Source organism: Gavialis gangeticus, unplaced genomic scaffold (genome assembly GCF_001723915.1).
Source record: "Gavialis gangeticus isolate Ggan-Ray unplaced genomic scaffold, GavGan_comp1, whole genome shotgun sequence".
Classification (NCBI taxonomy): Eukaryota; Metazoa; Chordata; order Crocodylia; family Gavialidae; genus Gavialis; species Gavialis gangeticus.
In genome coordinates this window covers 18103332-18119667 of record NW_017729011.1, presented here as the reverse complement: position 1 = coordinate 18119667, position 16336 = coordinate 18103332, and the positions used below count along the sequence as shown (strand labels likewise).

The 16336-nt window shown below is 45.4% G+C and overlaps 1 protein-coding gene across 1 annotated transcript in view; it reads left to right on the top strand.

The window, feature by feature from the left end:
- The first annotated feature begins 782 nt into the window (after positions 1-782).
- DDX31 (DEAD-box helicase 31) overlaps positions 783-16336 on the top strand; it is a 72033-nt gene continuing 56479 nt past the window's right edge. The window contains exons 1-14 of the mRNA XM_019510302.1: positions 783-791; positions 1371-1624; positions 2565-2640; positions 3318-3361; positions 3827-3897; positions 5220-5284; positions 5482-5526; positions 7393-7434; positions 9598-9662; positions 10487-10606; positions 10899-11005; positions 11398-11633; positions 12282-12458; positions 15453-15512. Of these exons, the coding sequence (XP_019365847.1) occupies positions 783-791; positions 1371-1624; positions 2565-2640; positions 3318-3361; positions 3827-3897; positions 5220-5284; positions 5482-5526; positions 7393-7434; positions 9598-9662; positions 10487-10606; positions 10899-11005; positions 11398-11633; positions 12282-12458; positions 15453-15512 (1371 nt within the window). The remainder of the gene's footprint in view (positions 792-1370; positions 1625-2564; positions 2641-3317; positions 3362-3826; positions 3898-5219; positions 5285-5481; positions 5527-7392; positions 7435-9597; positions 9663-10486; positions 10607-10898; positions 11006-11397; positions 11634-12281; positions 12459-15452; positions 15513-16336) is intronic.

The following is a 16336-nucleotide window of genomic DNA, read 5'->3' as shown; positions in this document are numbered from 1 at the left end:
AAATTTTAACGTCACATCACTTCCTGAGGGTAGGGTTTACTGGAGAAGAGAATGCTAAAGGATGTGTAACATCACGAGTGTTTGATCGTATCCTAATCATCACTATGAGAGCAAGCAAGGTGTTTTATAAGTATATGATCTCTGTTTAAAAGTGATGTGTGAGACAGTTTGGGATTCTCTGGCCTCAGAAGGAATATTTACTTTTGGGTGACATGTCAGGTGCCTGATGGGGAAGACCTTTCTTTTTTTTTTTTTTAAAAAAAGGCACTTGTGTTGACTTCAGCAAAAGACATCTTGGAAGGGGGATGCTGGATGCTGGACAACAACTAAGATAAATCAGCAAGGGGAGAGGGCACAGGGAGGTGATGAGAGAGGTTCAAAGAGAAGCTGCTGTGGGTTAGCCCTCCTGGAGGGATGGACACCGGAGCAGCTCCTCTGTGGGTGTTAACGGCCGTGGTTTTATTGAAGTCAGTAGAGCTACGTGATTTTGCAGTAGTGGGGGGTTTAGCTCTGTGAGGTCACAATTTGTAAAGGCCAATGTGAAGGATGAAAGGAAGGACAAAAAGGAAAAAAGGTTGCAAGGGGGGATGGGGAATTTCAAATCCAGGCGCAGAGGAGGGCTGGAAAAATAACAGAATGAAATACAGGATGTGGCAGAAAGGGAGAAAACACACAGAAGGATGGAGAAGGGGCAGAGGAAGGCATTAGGGGGATAAGGTGTTTGAAATGGTTTTCAGGTATGTATGATGGACTGCAGCATGCCTGTGAAGTGATAAAGAGGGATGGCGAGGGTTAGAAGAAAACCAAATTAATGTTCCTCAGGTATGTCTAAAGAAACATGGATCACGCCTGGGCCAACAACAGAGCGATGAGGCTTCCTGAAGCCTGACAAAAGCACAGGGCAGGCCAAAGGGGGATCCAGCTGTGGATCCCCACAAAGGATTTGAGGCCTGGAGGGACAGCTTCGCTCTGATTGTGAGCCTGCACAGCGACACCGCAGACAGCGATATGTTAGAGAACGTTCAGTTTAGCTACCAGAAAAGCTAGCTTGGTTGCTACAGTGATGGGCATCAAAATAGGACTTTTGATGATGATTATTATTCTACTCCTAGCATCCAGAAGTCTCGGTCGTTGTACGAGATGCTGTACAGACATGTGGTGGGAGACATTTGCTGATCCAAAGAATACCAATGGATCCGGTTACAAAACCAAACCCTGCTACTTTATACGTAGAAACGAGGGCTCCAAAAGGAATAGAGGCTGCTCCCCAGGGAAAAGGGCCTTGCACTATGGCGAAGAAGGATATCTTACTGCTTAGTTAGTCCTTGCGGTTTAACCCTGCCTTTACCCCCATTTGTTTGGTAACACAGAAGCAGAATAAGGCTCTGAAAAGAACGCCCCAATGGACGGACAATGGTACGCCCACAAAGAGGAAACGCACGCTGCCTGCATCCTCTCCGCTCAAGAATTGCGCTAAGGCGGTTGATGTGAGTGGGAATGGAAATTTGGCATCAGCATTTGTTCCAAAGAAGCACCCGACTGACAGGCAGGATGAGAGCACGAGACCTTTTATTAAGACATCCAGCTTGTTTAAAAACAACCCCAAGATTCCAGAAATCCCCAGGTATTCTGAACAAACCGCAATGACGTGCTATCGCTTTTGCATGTATAAAGCAGGTTTCCTTTCTTTTTTATTTAGGAAGGAATTAGTTAGTTAGTTAATTTCTTTTTCTTTTATTTGTCCATTGAACTACATTGGTTCTCAGCCTTTTTTCCTACTGAGCTCTCTGTCCCTTGTAGGCCAGACTTATCCAGCACCCCTCTCCTTTTTTAGCATTCTAGGTAAGTTTAAAAAACTAGCAGGAACTGGAGAGATGAGACGGTCGCAACACCAAGACAGAAAGAGCCGATGACTGAAAAAGACCTGATTCTATTTCCACAGAAGTCTTTTAGGGTTTTGCTTTCAACTTGTGTAGCTATTAGTGGTTTGGGGCCTAGGGTTTGTTGGTATTTTCCAAAGACATGGCAGGAAGGACCCTCGGACTCTTAAAACAGATGCTGGACATCTCTTTTGAATCGCCCATCTGGTGAAAGAGGGGCCCAGAAGCTGGAGTATTGTCACAGTAAGAATTTGCTGACTAGCTCGTTTTCCTTTTGTGCTGCCCTGTTGGGTCATACAAGTAGGTTTTAATGGGAGTCATCGTTAAGGAAAGCCAATATTAAAAGTAAAAGGCTGTGTTTATTTGTATTGTCCCAGAGAGTTTCATGTTGCCTTAGGGATCCACCAATTAAAAGCAACTTCAGTGTCGGAGAGGGGCCTTTTCTTGTGGTTGGGCTGATCATATTCCTTCCTTGAGTGGGGCTGGCCTTTTGGGTCCCATACAGAAAGGAAGCTGTGATTGGTTTTTGTACTGCTACAGCCTCTAGTCCTGGGCTGGTTTTCTCTGACTGGAAAAGTCAGGCCAGACTGCAGTGAATCTGGACTGCAGAGTGAAGGTGATGGGACTCGCTGCTCTTACCCTGTTTTATACTGGTTTATATGTTGTTTTTAACCTGCTTTACAGAGGTACAGTGCAGCTGGTGCAAGAAAAGGTTTTCACTTCAGATTCTTTCACCCAGCTGGATCTTCATCCCCATCTGGTGAGTCTGGGCTGGCAATGGGGTTCTTGGTGTGTGGCTGCTTTTATTTGTTGGTTCAGAGTGGATGTTGCTTTGGGAGAACGCGTATTTGGTGCTGAGATGCAGAGGAGGACTCTCCATAAACACCAAGATGTGGTTCTTGTTGCCCTTGTTCTTGGTGACTCAAGGGAGCTCTCTTGCAGTCTGGATGAGCTTTGCAGCTTCTGAGAGTGGCCGTTGCATTAATACTGTGTCAGCGCCCCTCACTGTGCTTCATCCAGCACCAGCAAATCACATCAGCCCGACCTGCAGGTGCCCCTTTCAGCACCAGCAGTCCATGCCTCACCAGCCCCTAATCCTGCATTGTCAGCTAACACCAATCCCTGCTGCATCCCATCCTGTATCGCAGAGCACCCAAAGCCCTCCCATTTGTCCTCCCAGCATTGTTTCATGCTGCAGTACCAAAAATGTTGAGTACCACTGGGAAGACTAAATGTTATAGTCCAGCGTTCCTTGACCCGTGAGGGCTAGTGCTATTTTGATGGATTAATACAAATAGGTCAGGGGTCAGTGATCTTTTCCAAGTGCTTGTCCTGTACTAGTGACCAGTAAGAGAGAACACAGGTCTTCTGCAATCCAAAGATTACCAAAGAGAAATGTGTGAGTAACACCTTCTCACCCTCTCATTGACTCCTTAGGTATCCACAATAACCACTGTTTTGAAGATGTCTAGTATGACTAGGTAAGTTAGTTAATGTGTCAAATATTTTGGACTTCAATAGTTCAGTCTAGCTGGGGATCTCCAAGCACTTTGCAAGTCTGATTTCTTAGTAAACACCCACAACACCTCCATAAGGACCGTGAAGGCTCAGCACTGTTAAAAACCTGGCTGAAAAGTCACTTGCAGGGTACACAAGTCATTGTTGTGCTGGAAATGAAACCCAGGAGTTTGTGCTTTTAATCTTGGGCTTTAGCCACAAAACCCTCCCTATTCGAATTCAGCATAGTTATTTTATTTTAACTTTATTTTCAAAAGTTGTCTTTTGTGATGCAGTGTTTTGTAGTGATTGGAGAGACCTAGGTTGATGTAGACCCAGGTGCATAAACTTCAAAGCAGTTGAAAAGTGTTACAGTGCCACAGTTGTGTATATATGCTGAGGCTGTGCTGCGGTTTGTGTTTTCTAAACTTACTTTGTTTGTTGTGTAGTGTCCAGAAGCAAACTATTCCTGTGCTGCTCCAAGGCAAGGATGCCCTGGTGAGATCCCAGACAGGTTCAGGTCAGCATTTAATTGCCAGTATTTTGTACTAAGGGCATGTGTAGATGAAACAGGGGCCCTAAATTGAAGCAGTGGGTTTTTGAAAACACTGCTTCCATTTAGGGCCATTTAAACTCCTTGCACTCCTGTCTTGCACACACCCCTCTGACTTAACCTGCCTCTCTGGCAGTGGGGAGGCGAAGGCAAGCTGCTGGCAGGTGGAGCAGTCCCTGGGCTGTGGTGGGGGGCTGGTGCTTCCCTCCACAGCAGCAGTGGCTCCCCCCAGGTGGTACCCAGCTTGGGTGGTCCCGTGGGGCACCGCAACCATGGAGGGAAGCACCGGGCTCCCGCGCAGCTCAGGCAGGGAGGGTCCGGGAGATGTGTGTGTGTGTGTTGTGCTGGGGAGTGGAATCAGGCTCTTCGCTTTTCTTGGGCAGAGCCTGTCTTCCCGGGCTGCTTCCAGGCTGCCTGCAGGGCTTCCTGCAGAGCTGTGGAGCTACACAGAGCCCGGTGTTTCACTCTGCTGCTGTAGGGGCAGCAAACTAAAACTCCTCCTCGGAGTTTTAGTTTGCTGCGCCCCAAGTCATTTAAGGTGCGTTGTGACACCGAATTTCCTACAGCGGCTGGAATTAATGTGCAGTACACCACTGAGGCATGCTCACCATTAAAGCGGTGCAAAAGCATTTAGCCTGCTTTAAAGTGCTGTGCACACATGCCCCTTATTTTGTCTACACATAGCCTAAGGGACCACATTTAGTGGATTGCTTGATTTGACCCAAAGCATTGCCTTCACCTGTTGCAGTTGGTCAAATTGACAGACTAACAGCACTAGCTATAGGCAGGCATATTGTAGACAGGTGCTGGGCCAACTTCTTCCATGCAGCTCTGCCAACGTGGCTCAACTCTGACATGCAGCTGCCAGCTATTGCAAAATCCAAGGAGACCTGTGCTGTATAAGGACCATCTTGACTGGATGCTGGACTCAAGAAACCCAGTGCATCCAGCAGCAGCCCAGGTCCAGATCCAGCATCTGAATTATCTACTCAGTCTCTTCAGAGCAGTATCTAATGTTGTCAATTCCCATGGGTGGAACATTTTATGGACAGAGCTTGGAAGAGTTCCACTGTCTCCCTTCCACCATCTGACCCCATCACCCATCAGACTCGCCATTAGAAATTTTCACTTTGAGTCCCCAGAACCTCCAGCCCCTGACATCACTTTGAGAGTGGTGGAATGCATATTTCCGTCTGGTACACTTAGATTTCCTGAAGCTTTTGAATTTTACAATTTCTGTTTGTTTGATTTTTAAATGACCAACTTCTTGCATCGTCTTCCTTCCAAAGGTAAAACTCTGGCCTATGGTGTCCCACTGGTTCAGTCCTTGCAGGGGATGAAGTCAAAAATACAGGTACTTACCGCAGAAGAAAGCATGTGTTGAAACTGAAACTGGCCAGGCCAAAGCACTGGAGAATATCCTGAATGGCACATTCCTGCACCAGACCCCCTCCGGGTGGATTTGGGACACTAATGGGTCCTTTCCACTTCTGACTTCTCTGACTTCGCTGTGCATTCACCTTAGTGATGTTCTGTCTCCTCTGTTTGCAGCGCAGTGATGGGCCTTATGCACTTATATTGGTTCCAACAAGAGAGGTAAGTGGCCTTGTCTTTTAAGGGTCGTGCAGGCATGTTTGAGTTTGATTTCTGCTACTTTCCAAGGGCCCTGAATGTTTTGCACTGAGTCCAAGAAGAGCCAGGTTGGGCCCTTGAGGAATTATGGGCCAGATTATAATTGGCAAGTGTCTGCCGTTCCACTGAGTCGGCGGTATTTTTGACAATTGCCAGTGGTGAATTTTAGCTAAGTGCCTCCATACCCATCTCCAGAAACATCCCATTTTTTCAGGGAACTTGTTCTCTTGTCTGTGGGGGGCTTCACCCTAAAATTCTGAGGACTGTCGGTCTCACATTGATGCTGTATCCTGAGAATCATGTTTGAAAGTCTTCCTTTCACCTTTAATTTAACCAAAAAGAATTTAAGAGTCAGGGGAACATTTCAGTTGTCTTCCCTTTGGGCATGTGCAGTACAAGAGTCTGATACCTGGTTTCTTTCTCTTTTCTCAACCCTTTACTCAGATCTGCTCCCAGGTATTTCTTTTGCTATCAGTGTTGTACAGTAATGAGCCAGAGAAAAATATCTAAGTTTCCCCATGTGTTTCAGAATTACTTGGAGATATTAGAGGAGCTCCTTGATGGAAGGCATGGGAAAGGACCAGTGGGTCTAGCCTGGGAAAGGCGCATTTGCAAGTAAAACTGGCAATAGCCTTGAAGACACTTACTTTGCAAACTTATGAGTTTATGCAAATACTTCATTTTAAAAGCCTCCTTTTAAAATCCATCAGCAAATGCTGAGGATGAATCTACCAGAGTTAGTTTCTTCATTAAACTCTCCTCTATTTGATTTATTTTATTTGCCTTCCAGAGACAATTTCAGAGTAGGGCATCAACCTTTTTTTCCATAACTTTCGGATGGAAAATTGATTGCAGGTATCTAGTTCTTGGCATGATATTTTATGCAACCTGCAGTACAATATCTCAGCTCAATACTGAGGAAGGAAAAGGCTCTGAAGGTATTTAAATTTTTACAGCAGCAAACTTGCTGGTTCACTAGGATGCTACATGAATACTAAGCATATGAGAATAGTCCTTAAGCTTGTTCTGAAGGCATACCATTGAGTACATTTACAAGGCTGGTTCGTCATCACTATTGGCATTCTTCTTCTGATGGTTTGCAACAGTTTCTTTAGTAACCTGGCAAATAAATAATATTTAGTAGCTTGCTAGTCTTTCCTGACTTCAAAGAACTGTATTTCCTCTAAATAAACTTTTCTCATGTATGTGGGTTCCGTGAACTAAGATGGATTTGTAGCAACTATTAGCAGCTGGGCAAACAGAATCATAGAAAGTTCAAGTGACCCAAAATCAGCCTATAAGTAAATGGTTGCAATGAGAGAGAGAGACCCATAAGTTCTGGGCACTGGTTGCTTCATGAACTCCTGTTTTATATTTCCTTTCCCTCACAATTTTCTTTTGGAAATGGTTCCATTTTCCTCTATGCCCTTTCGGTGGAGCAAACCCAGTGTGACTTTGGAGAACTGGCTTATCAGTGCATCACCAAGAACAAAAATGTCAGCAGAAGTGGGCACTGCTGTGAAAGGATTGTTCATAAGCCCGAGCCAACAGAGGGAGCACAAACCACTTTTTTTTGGGGTGGATATGGGTCAAAATATAATAGAAGGGTCTTCCTTTGGCTTGAATATTCAATGGGTCAGGTTAGATATGGGGTTAGGGTTTGTTTGGGTTTTTATATGATAGAGATACTTTGAAATCTAGTAACTTAAGTTACTGGATTATAACACTGTGAAGAGAGCACATTTTGACCCCCAGATTGCTGGATGGTGCCTTTTAGTACAGACCTATCAGGCTTTCATGACACTTACTCTCCTCTGTTGATATCCACAGCTAGTATTACAGAGTTTTGATACAGTCCAGAAATTGCTTAAGGTAAGTACTGCATCCTGTATTTCCTTCCTGCTTATTTCTGCGTCTTTTGTTCTAAGACATGAAACACCTTCAGTTCCCCTTTCAAGTCAGGTGGGAGTTGAAGGAACACAGCATCTGGCAGGCTATCTGGTCCTTCAAGAATAAATCCAGTTCACTTTTATTTTAGTGTCCAAGAGAAAGCACAGTACGTTTGAGTTTGATTTCCCCGTTGGATGCTTCCAGCTATTTGATGAGCATGTAGATGCTTAAACAACTCTCTAAGATATTATAATTCTCACAGAAGGCCAGAGGATATCCAAAAAGACTTTTGTACTGGTTTGTTTTTGGAGATTCCTGCCTCGGTTTCAGTAGCCTCTGTAGCTGCGACTGGACACACTCGTAGCGGCAGGTACCTTTTTACTGAAACTGATACTAGGCCGGGAAGGTTCTGAGGCAGACTGGGAGTTAAGGGATCAATTTGCCACTTGAACTTTCATCTCCTTTTTTAATTTGTTAAAACTAATTGGCTCAGTGTTGTTAAGAGTAATAGAACCTCCCTCACAACAACTTCCTGCCCTGATCCTGTAAGCGCCTCAACTTGTGATTAACTTGACTACTGTGAGACGTTTGATTGATATGTAAGTTAGTATTTAAGTAACATGTATAAGCAAGCATTTGCAAGACTGGGACTTCAGTCTGTTCTTTCCCATGCTTCCTAATACCCAGATGGTTCCCCAAGTCCTCTTCTATCACAAAACTGCAAAGAAAATGACTTTTCATTATATGAAGATGCTTAAAAGTTTAGTAGGTTGAGGGGATATTGATCAGCTCATTTCCCCCAGGGAAGGGTAGTGTGCTACCCAAAAGCTGGCCTATGTCTATCCCAACTATGCAGTTGGTTCAATAGAAGGTATCAACCACAAGGATGCTTGCCTCCCTCTTAAAATAATTTAGCCATTTTTAAATTTGTGATGAGATGTCATGGATAGAAGATCTTTCGATCCGAATGTTGAGACCTGACTTCAGCACTGGCCAGTTTTGTTCCATCAAGATCTCTGGAACGCCCAGTTAATGGTAACCTCCAAGGGAGAAAGAAATTGGGGGGTTTCACCCTTTCCATGTTACACAGAAAGAATTAAAAACAACGTCGGGCTAAACCACGTTATAGTAAAAGAAATGAAGCACTGCTTTGGTGCTGAACGGTGGCCCGACCTGGTAACATTTTCAAATTATAGCTAAATCTTTTGGTAATCCAGTGTTTTTGGAGAAGGGGCGTAGGTTATGCTTCCATACCTATAAAAGGTGCTTCTGTACATGGCTGGAAGTTCTTCTTGAGATGGGCACTTTAAAGCTTCTGGGATTTCGGGGGGGTATTCCAGAGATGTTGGGTGTCTTGAGGTTTGGCTCAACAGCCTTTCATTATCATTCCAAAAAAATTATGGATGTTGGACTAGGTGTTTGAATGGCCTGCTTCTTTAGGGCAGCTCTTATGGCTGCTTGACATGCTGAGAGTTGTGCAAATGTCCAGCCTTTCCTTAAGCACTAGATGCGTATGTGCCATCTGTAAAAGTTGCATTGTCTCTTTTTCTTCCTCCATCTTGAAGGAGATGCATGTTTTGTTTTCATCTGTAAAAAATGCACTGTGCTAGATTTGGATGGAGACTATAATAATCTGGTTGAAGTGTTGGAAAAATTCCTGGCAGGGGAATGAGATTTCATCCTAAGAGCCTTTGCTAGTCTCTCGCTCTCTCACACGCACACATACACACATTTATATAAAGGTCTTTTGTTAAACTGTATTTTGTTTCTTGTTTTGCTTGGCCGTAGGAAGATTTTTTCTTAAAAGCCAAGAGAAGGACGTAGCATTATGCTGTGCCTTTGAACATTTAGGCTATGCGGGGAAGAGGGAAAGAATATTATTATGTTATTAGAAGTGATGCAAAAATGATTGCATTTCCATCTTCCCAAACACTGGAAGCAAGTCTCATACGCAGAATTAAAGCTACTGCTGATATTTAACTGCAGGTGGGACAGTGCGTGTGGGTTGTCTGTTGGATCAAATCAGATGCATGCAGCTATAAACCCGAGTCCTCTATCTTTTTGTCAAGAAAAATCAGGTTTTGATTAGTATCTGTCCTCTTATTAAGAAGAATTCATGTCGGTCTGGCTTTTTCCTCACTGTAGCCATTTACCTGGATTGTGCCTGGAGTGCTAATGGGGGGAGAAAAGAGGAAATCGGAAAAAGCCAGGTAGGAAGCCAACTTCTTAAAATTGTATTTTGGGTTTCTTTTGTGTCCTCGAGCCCTTTCATCTGTCACTCTTGTTTAGAGTGACTTTTTACTGGGAGAGAAGCCTGTGACTTGGATCAAGCTGTGAGCTCCCCAGATCTTACACAGAACCAGTGCCTGGGTCAGCAGGGAGCATTCAAAGCTCTCCGTTGGCTCTATTTTTAAAATGTTGATAAGCCTTCTGAGGAGATGATCCCTGTTGATGTCAATATTTTTTCCTTCTCTGGCAAACACCTATATTTGCTTAGTGTACAGTGTTGGCTGCAATGAGAATGTGTTTGTTTAGGGGAAAACAACTGATTTTTATTTTTCTGGAGTTAAAATCGTCTTCGTTAAATGTAAGAAAATAATCCTGAATTATTTTCAAGGTTGTATGTGAACATTGCAGTGGTGTAGGAGATTGCACAATTTCCACATTTTCCATTTTTTTGTGTTAAATTGGGGTGAAAACAAAGAATTTTACTATTATATGCAAAATAATTCCTCCCCCCCCACACACCCCATTTAGTTTTGGGTCAGTTAAAATACTTGGTTTCAATTTCAGCCTTTTTTATTTTATAATATAAAATACATTTATAAATTAGCTTGTCAAAAGAAAACATCAACATCTTAGATCTTGAAAATATGGAAATGGATTTCTGTGCTACCAAAACCTTTCGTTTCAGTTGTTTTTCTAATCTAAACGTTGTCAAAATTGTGCCTGGTGGATATCAACTCTCAAGTCCGGATATCTGCTGTTACTGAACTAGGAACAAGCTGTCAATTATTTTATTTAATTTAAACAGATTACGTAAAGGAATAAATATTCTCATTTCAACTCCTGGCCGCCTGGTTGATCACATTAAGTCAACAAAGTGCATTCACTTCCATCGTACCCAATGGCTGGTTCTCGATGAGGCAGACAGGTACATTTCTACGTGCTAATAGAGCTAACACCTGCGTGCTTTAGGGTTTAAGGCAACCTCCAAGTGTCTTGGCTTGGGAAGAAGTGTCCGTTATGGCCATATTATTCTAGTTACCCACTACAGGAATTCTTGCACCTTTCTCTGAAATATCTGGTGCTGGCCATCATTGGAGATAGGCCCCTGGCATGCTTTGCCTTGGGACTTTCAGTGTTCTGAATTGACTCCCGAAGTTTTAGGCCTTTTGTTATTCTTCCTTCCATAGCTTTTTTCATGGTCTTTCCCTTGTTTGCAGGATCCTGGACATGGGCTTTGAGAAGGATGTGACTGTCATACTTAATGCCTTAAATGCAGAGAGTGAGAGGCGGCAGACTGTCTTGCTCTCTGCCACGCTCGCACAAGGTAGGCCATAGAGCCTTATTTAAGCAACGTAAAGCACGGGTGATTGTGAAACAATTGTAAGGTCTCAAAAAGAGTCGTTGCCAGAGAATAGGAGCTTCTAGCTCTTGTCCTGGGCTTGGCGTACTGGATTATGTGCCTTTTCTGGCTGATACATTTCTCATGCCACAGATACTCAATTTTGTCTCATGGTTTTGCCAATTTATAGAAGGTTTTTCACTCTGGTTTCTCGCTGTACTTTTCTGTCCCTTTCAAACTGCATCAGTTGTCTTTAAAGTCTGCATATCATTACCCACTTCATTATTGTCCCAGGAGGTGATAGGGAACAATTACAGTATGTTTTGCTTTACAAAGAAGCTCCGGCTGTGGGTATAATGGTTTTTCTGTGACTTTAGGTGTAACGAGGTTGGCTGATATCAGTCTGAACGATCCAGTCAGCATTTCTGTTGTGGATGAAACCTGGGACAGAACTGAACCTGAGCTGGAACCAGTTCAAGGAGCAGTTTGTTCCCCAGTTAACATGGGGACCAGCAGCTTTGCTGTACCAGAGAAGCTCAAGCAGCATGTGGTGGTTGTTCCCAGCAAGCTGAGGCTTGTCACCTTATCAGCTTTTATCCTCGGGAAGTGCAAGGTAAGGCTTCACTTGTGTTGTGTCTTTGCCTCAAGGGATTACGGGCCTTTCCAGCTCCTCCATATCTGTTTGGTCTTGGAACAGAAAATGAGTGTTCCTTGAAACGCAACAGCTTGAAAGCTGTGTGGGTTAACTCAGTATTGTCAATGGGCCAAACCACATTAAATCCACATCTGGGGCTCAGTCAAGGAATTCTGGAGCTGGTGGCAAACTCAACAGGTAGGGTGTAAATGTACCCATCGAGTCCATTTGGAAACGTGCACGCTGTCCTGCTAACAGTAGTCAGGCTTGGACTCATTCTGACTTCCTCTGCTCAGGAGTCCTGCAGCAAGGGGCCATCCCCTGTGAAATCTCTGCCATCGACGTCCAAGACTTTTGGCACAGGCACTGGTGGCTGCAGTGCCCCAGTAGCACACAGCTGTCTCAGAGATAGGCAGGCTTTAATATAGTATGGTCCTAGGCCATCCAAGACCATGTGGATTACATCCAGGACTTATGGTCCAGGAACCAGGGGAGTGTTTGAGGCCTTACTGTGCAGGCACAGCATGCATTCCTGCAGCATGTAAGTTGTCTCCAGGATATTAAAAATGCAGTCCTTGGCACAGATATATAAAAAAGGCCTTGTGCATTTTCGTCTCCTCCCTGCAGTTTGAAAAATGCCACAAGATGATCATCTTTTTCTCGAGCTGTGAGCAAGTGGAATTCCACCATGAACTCTTCCTAAAAGTCCTGTTGGGAGGTGCAGAGTCTGACCAGCCTGGGCATCCACTGCCTCCATTGCCAGGCCTGAGGTTCCTTCGACTACATGGCAACATGGACCAGGAGGTGAGCACGACACGTATCCATTAGGAGGATGGCCGGTTGTAGTGAGAACTGCTGCCATTTGCCCTCACTTGCCTTTTTCCCCTTCCCTAGAAGAAACTGGTTTCAAAGCCTCTGTTGGTTTTGGTTCCACAGACACTTTCCCATAACTTGTCTGAGGTCAGACTGAGACAAAGGAAGGCGTCCTACTGGTATATGGTACTAGAATTGGCATTTGTCACTCACTGTGTCGTTGAGTCTATGCATGTGTGTTTCTAGCCGTGCAGTACGTGTTTTTATGCTCAGGGGTGCTCACCTGCAGGCTTTTTGCTCAGCTTAAGAGGTCCACAGGTGGAGTCTTGCAGAAGATACCTTTTCCCTCTTTCCTGGTTCCATCCATGACAAGCCCTTACAAATGTAGCCCAAGACTGGGAAACAGGAGGCCTAGTTTTTGTACCCGATTTCTGTACCTGATTCTGTCACTGATTTGCTCTGTGACTTTGAGTGAGTCAGTAAGGCCCTAGGGGCCTTTGTTTCTCCAGCTGCCAAGGAGAAGAGAGAGATTTGACTTGCTTGTGTAAAATGTTTGAACTCTGTATCTGAAAGGCACTGCAGAAGGGTCAAACACTGGTGTGTCACCAGGTTTGTGCAGTTGCGCACACTTAACCCATCTCCCTTTTGTGTAGGTGTACGTCCATCTCTCCAGGCTAGGCAGGGAATGGCTTTCAAACCCAAAGAAACTGTCAATCTGATTAAACTGACTGTCCAAGTCCAAGTATTACACTGTATAAGTTGGTGGCCCTGTTACGTAGAAGGTGGAACAGGCTGGCTTCGGCTACAGAGAACAATGCCCTGACAGACTTCCCCCTCCCCGAGGGATGGTATTAGCACTCGAACGGAGATTGCCCAACGAATAGGGCTGGCGTACTGGCGTAAGCATACCAAGCTTGGCTGACTTGCTGATTAGAATGGAATATGATACTGAAGTATTTACAAGGGCAGAAGCGTATCCAAGTGAGCATTCACAGCAGAGGCTGTGAGTAGGAGAGGAAGGCTCCTGAAAGCTCAGTAACCCTTTCCCTGCCCCTAGCCTGTGCAGGGTGGGGAGTGACTGCCCTACTCTGAACAGCACAGTGGCGACAGCAAATGAACAACACTCCTGCAGTAAAGCGAGAGGTGAAGAGCCATTGTTTTTCTCACTCGTTCCCATCCTGCGGAGACCAGGAACATGTGCTTCACTGTCCCTGCATTCTGGCCTCTCCTCACCCTGCCTGCCTGGGAGAGCAGGCAGGCCTGGCCTGGCCCAGCTCTAGCCTGGCCAGCTGTTAAGGCAACAGAACACCACTAAGTAGCTGGCACCAGGGGAAGGGTTTTCCCTTTTTAGTACCCAGTGTGTAATTAGTGCTTGATGTCTTCAAATTAAGAGCATTAATGGAGCTAAATTGTGGATCCCATATGGTACTGCTGAGCACGGCTGCTGTCATTGTCAACAAGATACAGAGCACTCTCTTCTTGAATTTTGTTGGGAGAGGCGTGAACACATCTGAGAAACCCAGGTTTCCATCCTCCTTCTTCAGTGCAGAATGATCTATTCAGCCAGGGATTCCTCTGTGCCATGAGGAGAGATGACAGTTTCACTCAGCTCTTTGCTGTGCTAATTGGGATCAGACTGGGAGCAAGTCTTGGAGCATGAAGGCAAGGAAAGCTTGTGGGGATGGGGGCAGATGGAAACATGCTGGAGCCAGAAACAATAGAGGGGGGGTGGTATTCTTAAGGCACATCTAAATCTTCTCCTAACTGCAGCACTCTAAGGAGAGCTCGACTGTTGTGCTGGCCACGTGCTTAGAGCTGCTCCATGGTATCTGTTCCATTCATTTCTATGCCTGGGTATGAAATGGATGGAGCTTATTTCTCAGTGGTATGCCCAGCCTCCCTTAGGAGGCAGTTTATCCATTCCCCATGAGGCTAGAGAAACCATGAGCTGGTGGAGAAGATCTAGAAAGGCTCAGAAAAGAAGACTGGTCTGTGTGCACTAATCTCCCTCAGTGATTAGAGGGCAGGGAGAGCAGGTGAGAGAGTAAGTGGGTGCATCAGTCTGTCTCTGAATAACTGATAGCACATAGGACTAATATGGTGTTTAACATGAGCTTGAGGGAGTGGTGTGAGTCAGCACGTCCTTGCTTCACAGAAAATCCTCTGCAATTTAGAAATCAGCGTTTGTTCAGGAAAGCCTTGGCACTGGAGAAGCAAGAGGTTGAGCCGGGAAAAATGAAGCTGTCCTGGGTAAGCTTGTGCAAGGTCCTGGAGGGGACGTATCTGCCAGGTACGGGGAGCGCATTGATGGAGCTTTGTGGGAGTCCAGCACTGGAATAGCAAGGGTCATGGCTGTAGGGCCTCCTCATGTGCCTCCTGTGTCCTCCGGGGGAAGCTGATGGATGCTCTTGCTTTGGAAAGGTCCTCACCATTTGAGAGTGAAATCCCTGGCAAGAGTCAGTGCCTCCCTGGCAAGAGCTCTGCGTGGTTTGGCCTCTTGTAGCAGGAACATGGGGGAACTCATTCATAATCACCGTGCTGTAACCAAGCTTGACCGCTAGGGGGAACCTCTTGTGCTCTTCCAGGCAGTTATTGATGAGGCAGTACCTAAATTAGCCTCCCTCTAATCCATTTTAAGAAGCTTGTGCCTTCTCTAACATGTCCTTTCTACACAGATCCAGATGGTCCCTTTAGCGTACTCCTATCAGCTCAGGTTTCACAAGCCCTGCACATGATGGCCATCTTGGTTTGGACCCAGGGATTTGGGCTAGCCCCAGGCTCTGTGCCTCCCATGATGCCAGCCACTCTTGCCCTTGTTTTTCCAAATCCAAGAAGTCCTCCGCAGACTGGGTAGGAACCCATCTGCTTTTCTTCTCAAAGCTGGCCAGGAAATTATGGAACGTGAATAGGCTTTTCTTATAGCCTACAGTGTCTGCTCCATCACTTTACAGCTGACCATACTGTGCCCTGTTTTTCATCCTCTAGGAAAGGACTGCGGTATTCCAGGAGTTCCTGCAGGCCAAGATTGGCATCTTACTTTGCACAGTAGGTACCTTCGAATGTCACAGCAAGGATGATAAGGGTCCCAGTGTGGTAGGCTGTGCTGTCTGTGGTTAGACAGGGTCTTGGAAGACCTTGCTTCAATCCAGTGGTTTTCAACCTGGGGAATCCACAGACTATATCAAAGGGGGTCTAAGGAAAGATGACTATAATCAATCAAAAGTATGTGGATACCCACAGTTACAATTCAGAGGGATCCACACTTCCATTCTACATTTTTTAGGGGATCGCAAATGAAAAAAGGTTGAAAACCACTGCTCTAATCCAATCCTGGCCCCCTGACCTTGGGAAAGTCAGTGATGTGTTCTGTCTCAGCCTCTCTCCCTTGTGCAGCAGACCAACAGCTCCCCCTTTGTAGATTATATTGCAAACCATTGGTGGAAGTCACCCAGTATAAAGAGCAAAATCTTACTAATCTGTTGCATTGGCTGTACGGCTGCCCATCTTGGAAAAAGTGTTTCTTCGTGACTTGCCCTGCATGTGCAGGAGACAGAAAGCAGGCCTGATGATGTACTGTGCCCATAGCTGCCAGGTAAATTGGATACAATGTGGTATTTCCAGTCTTGACGACTACCCCAGGGTTAAAAAAAACAAAAACGTGCTGGGATGCAATGGCAGCATAGCTAGAGGACTGTTTCATTAGGAATGCACTTGTTTTGTTTGCCCTTCAAGCTTCCTGTAAGGATGGGGAGGGAAACACCTTTACTCCACTGGAAGTTCGCTGGCTCCCTCGTGCTGCGGTGGCACCTCTCGCATCTCGCTTCTGACCCATCGGTGCCACAGCCAGCCTGCTGCAATGGTGCAGAAGG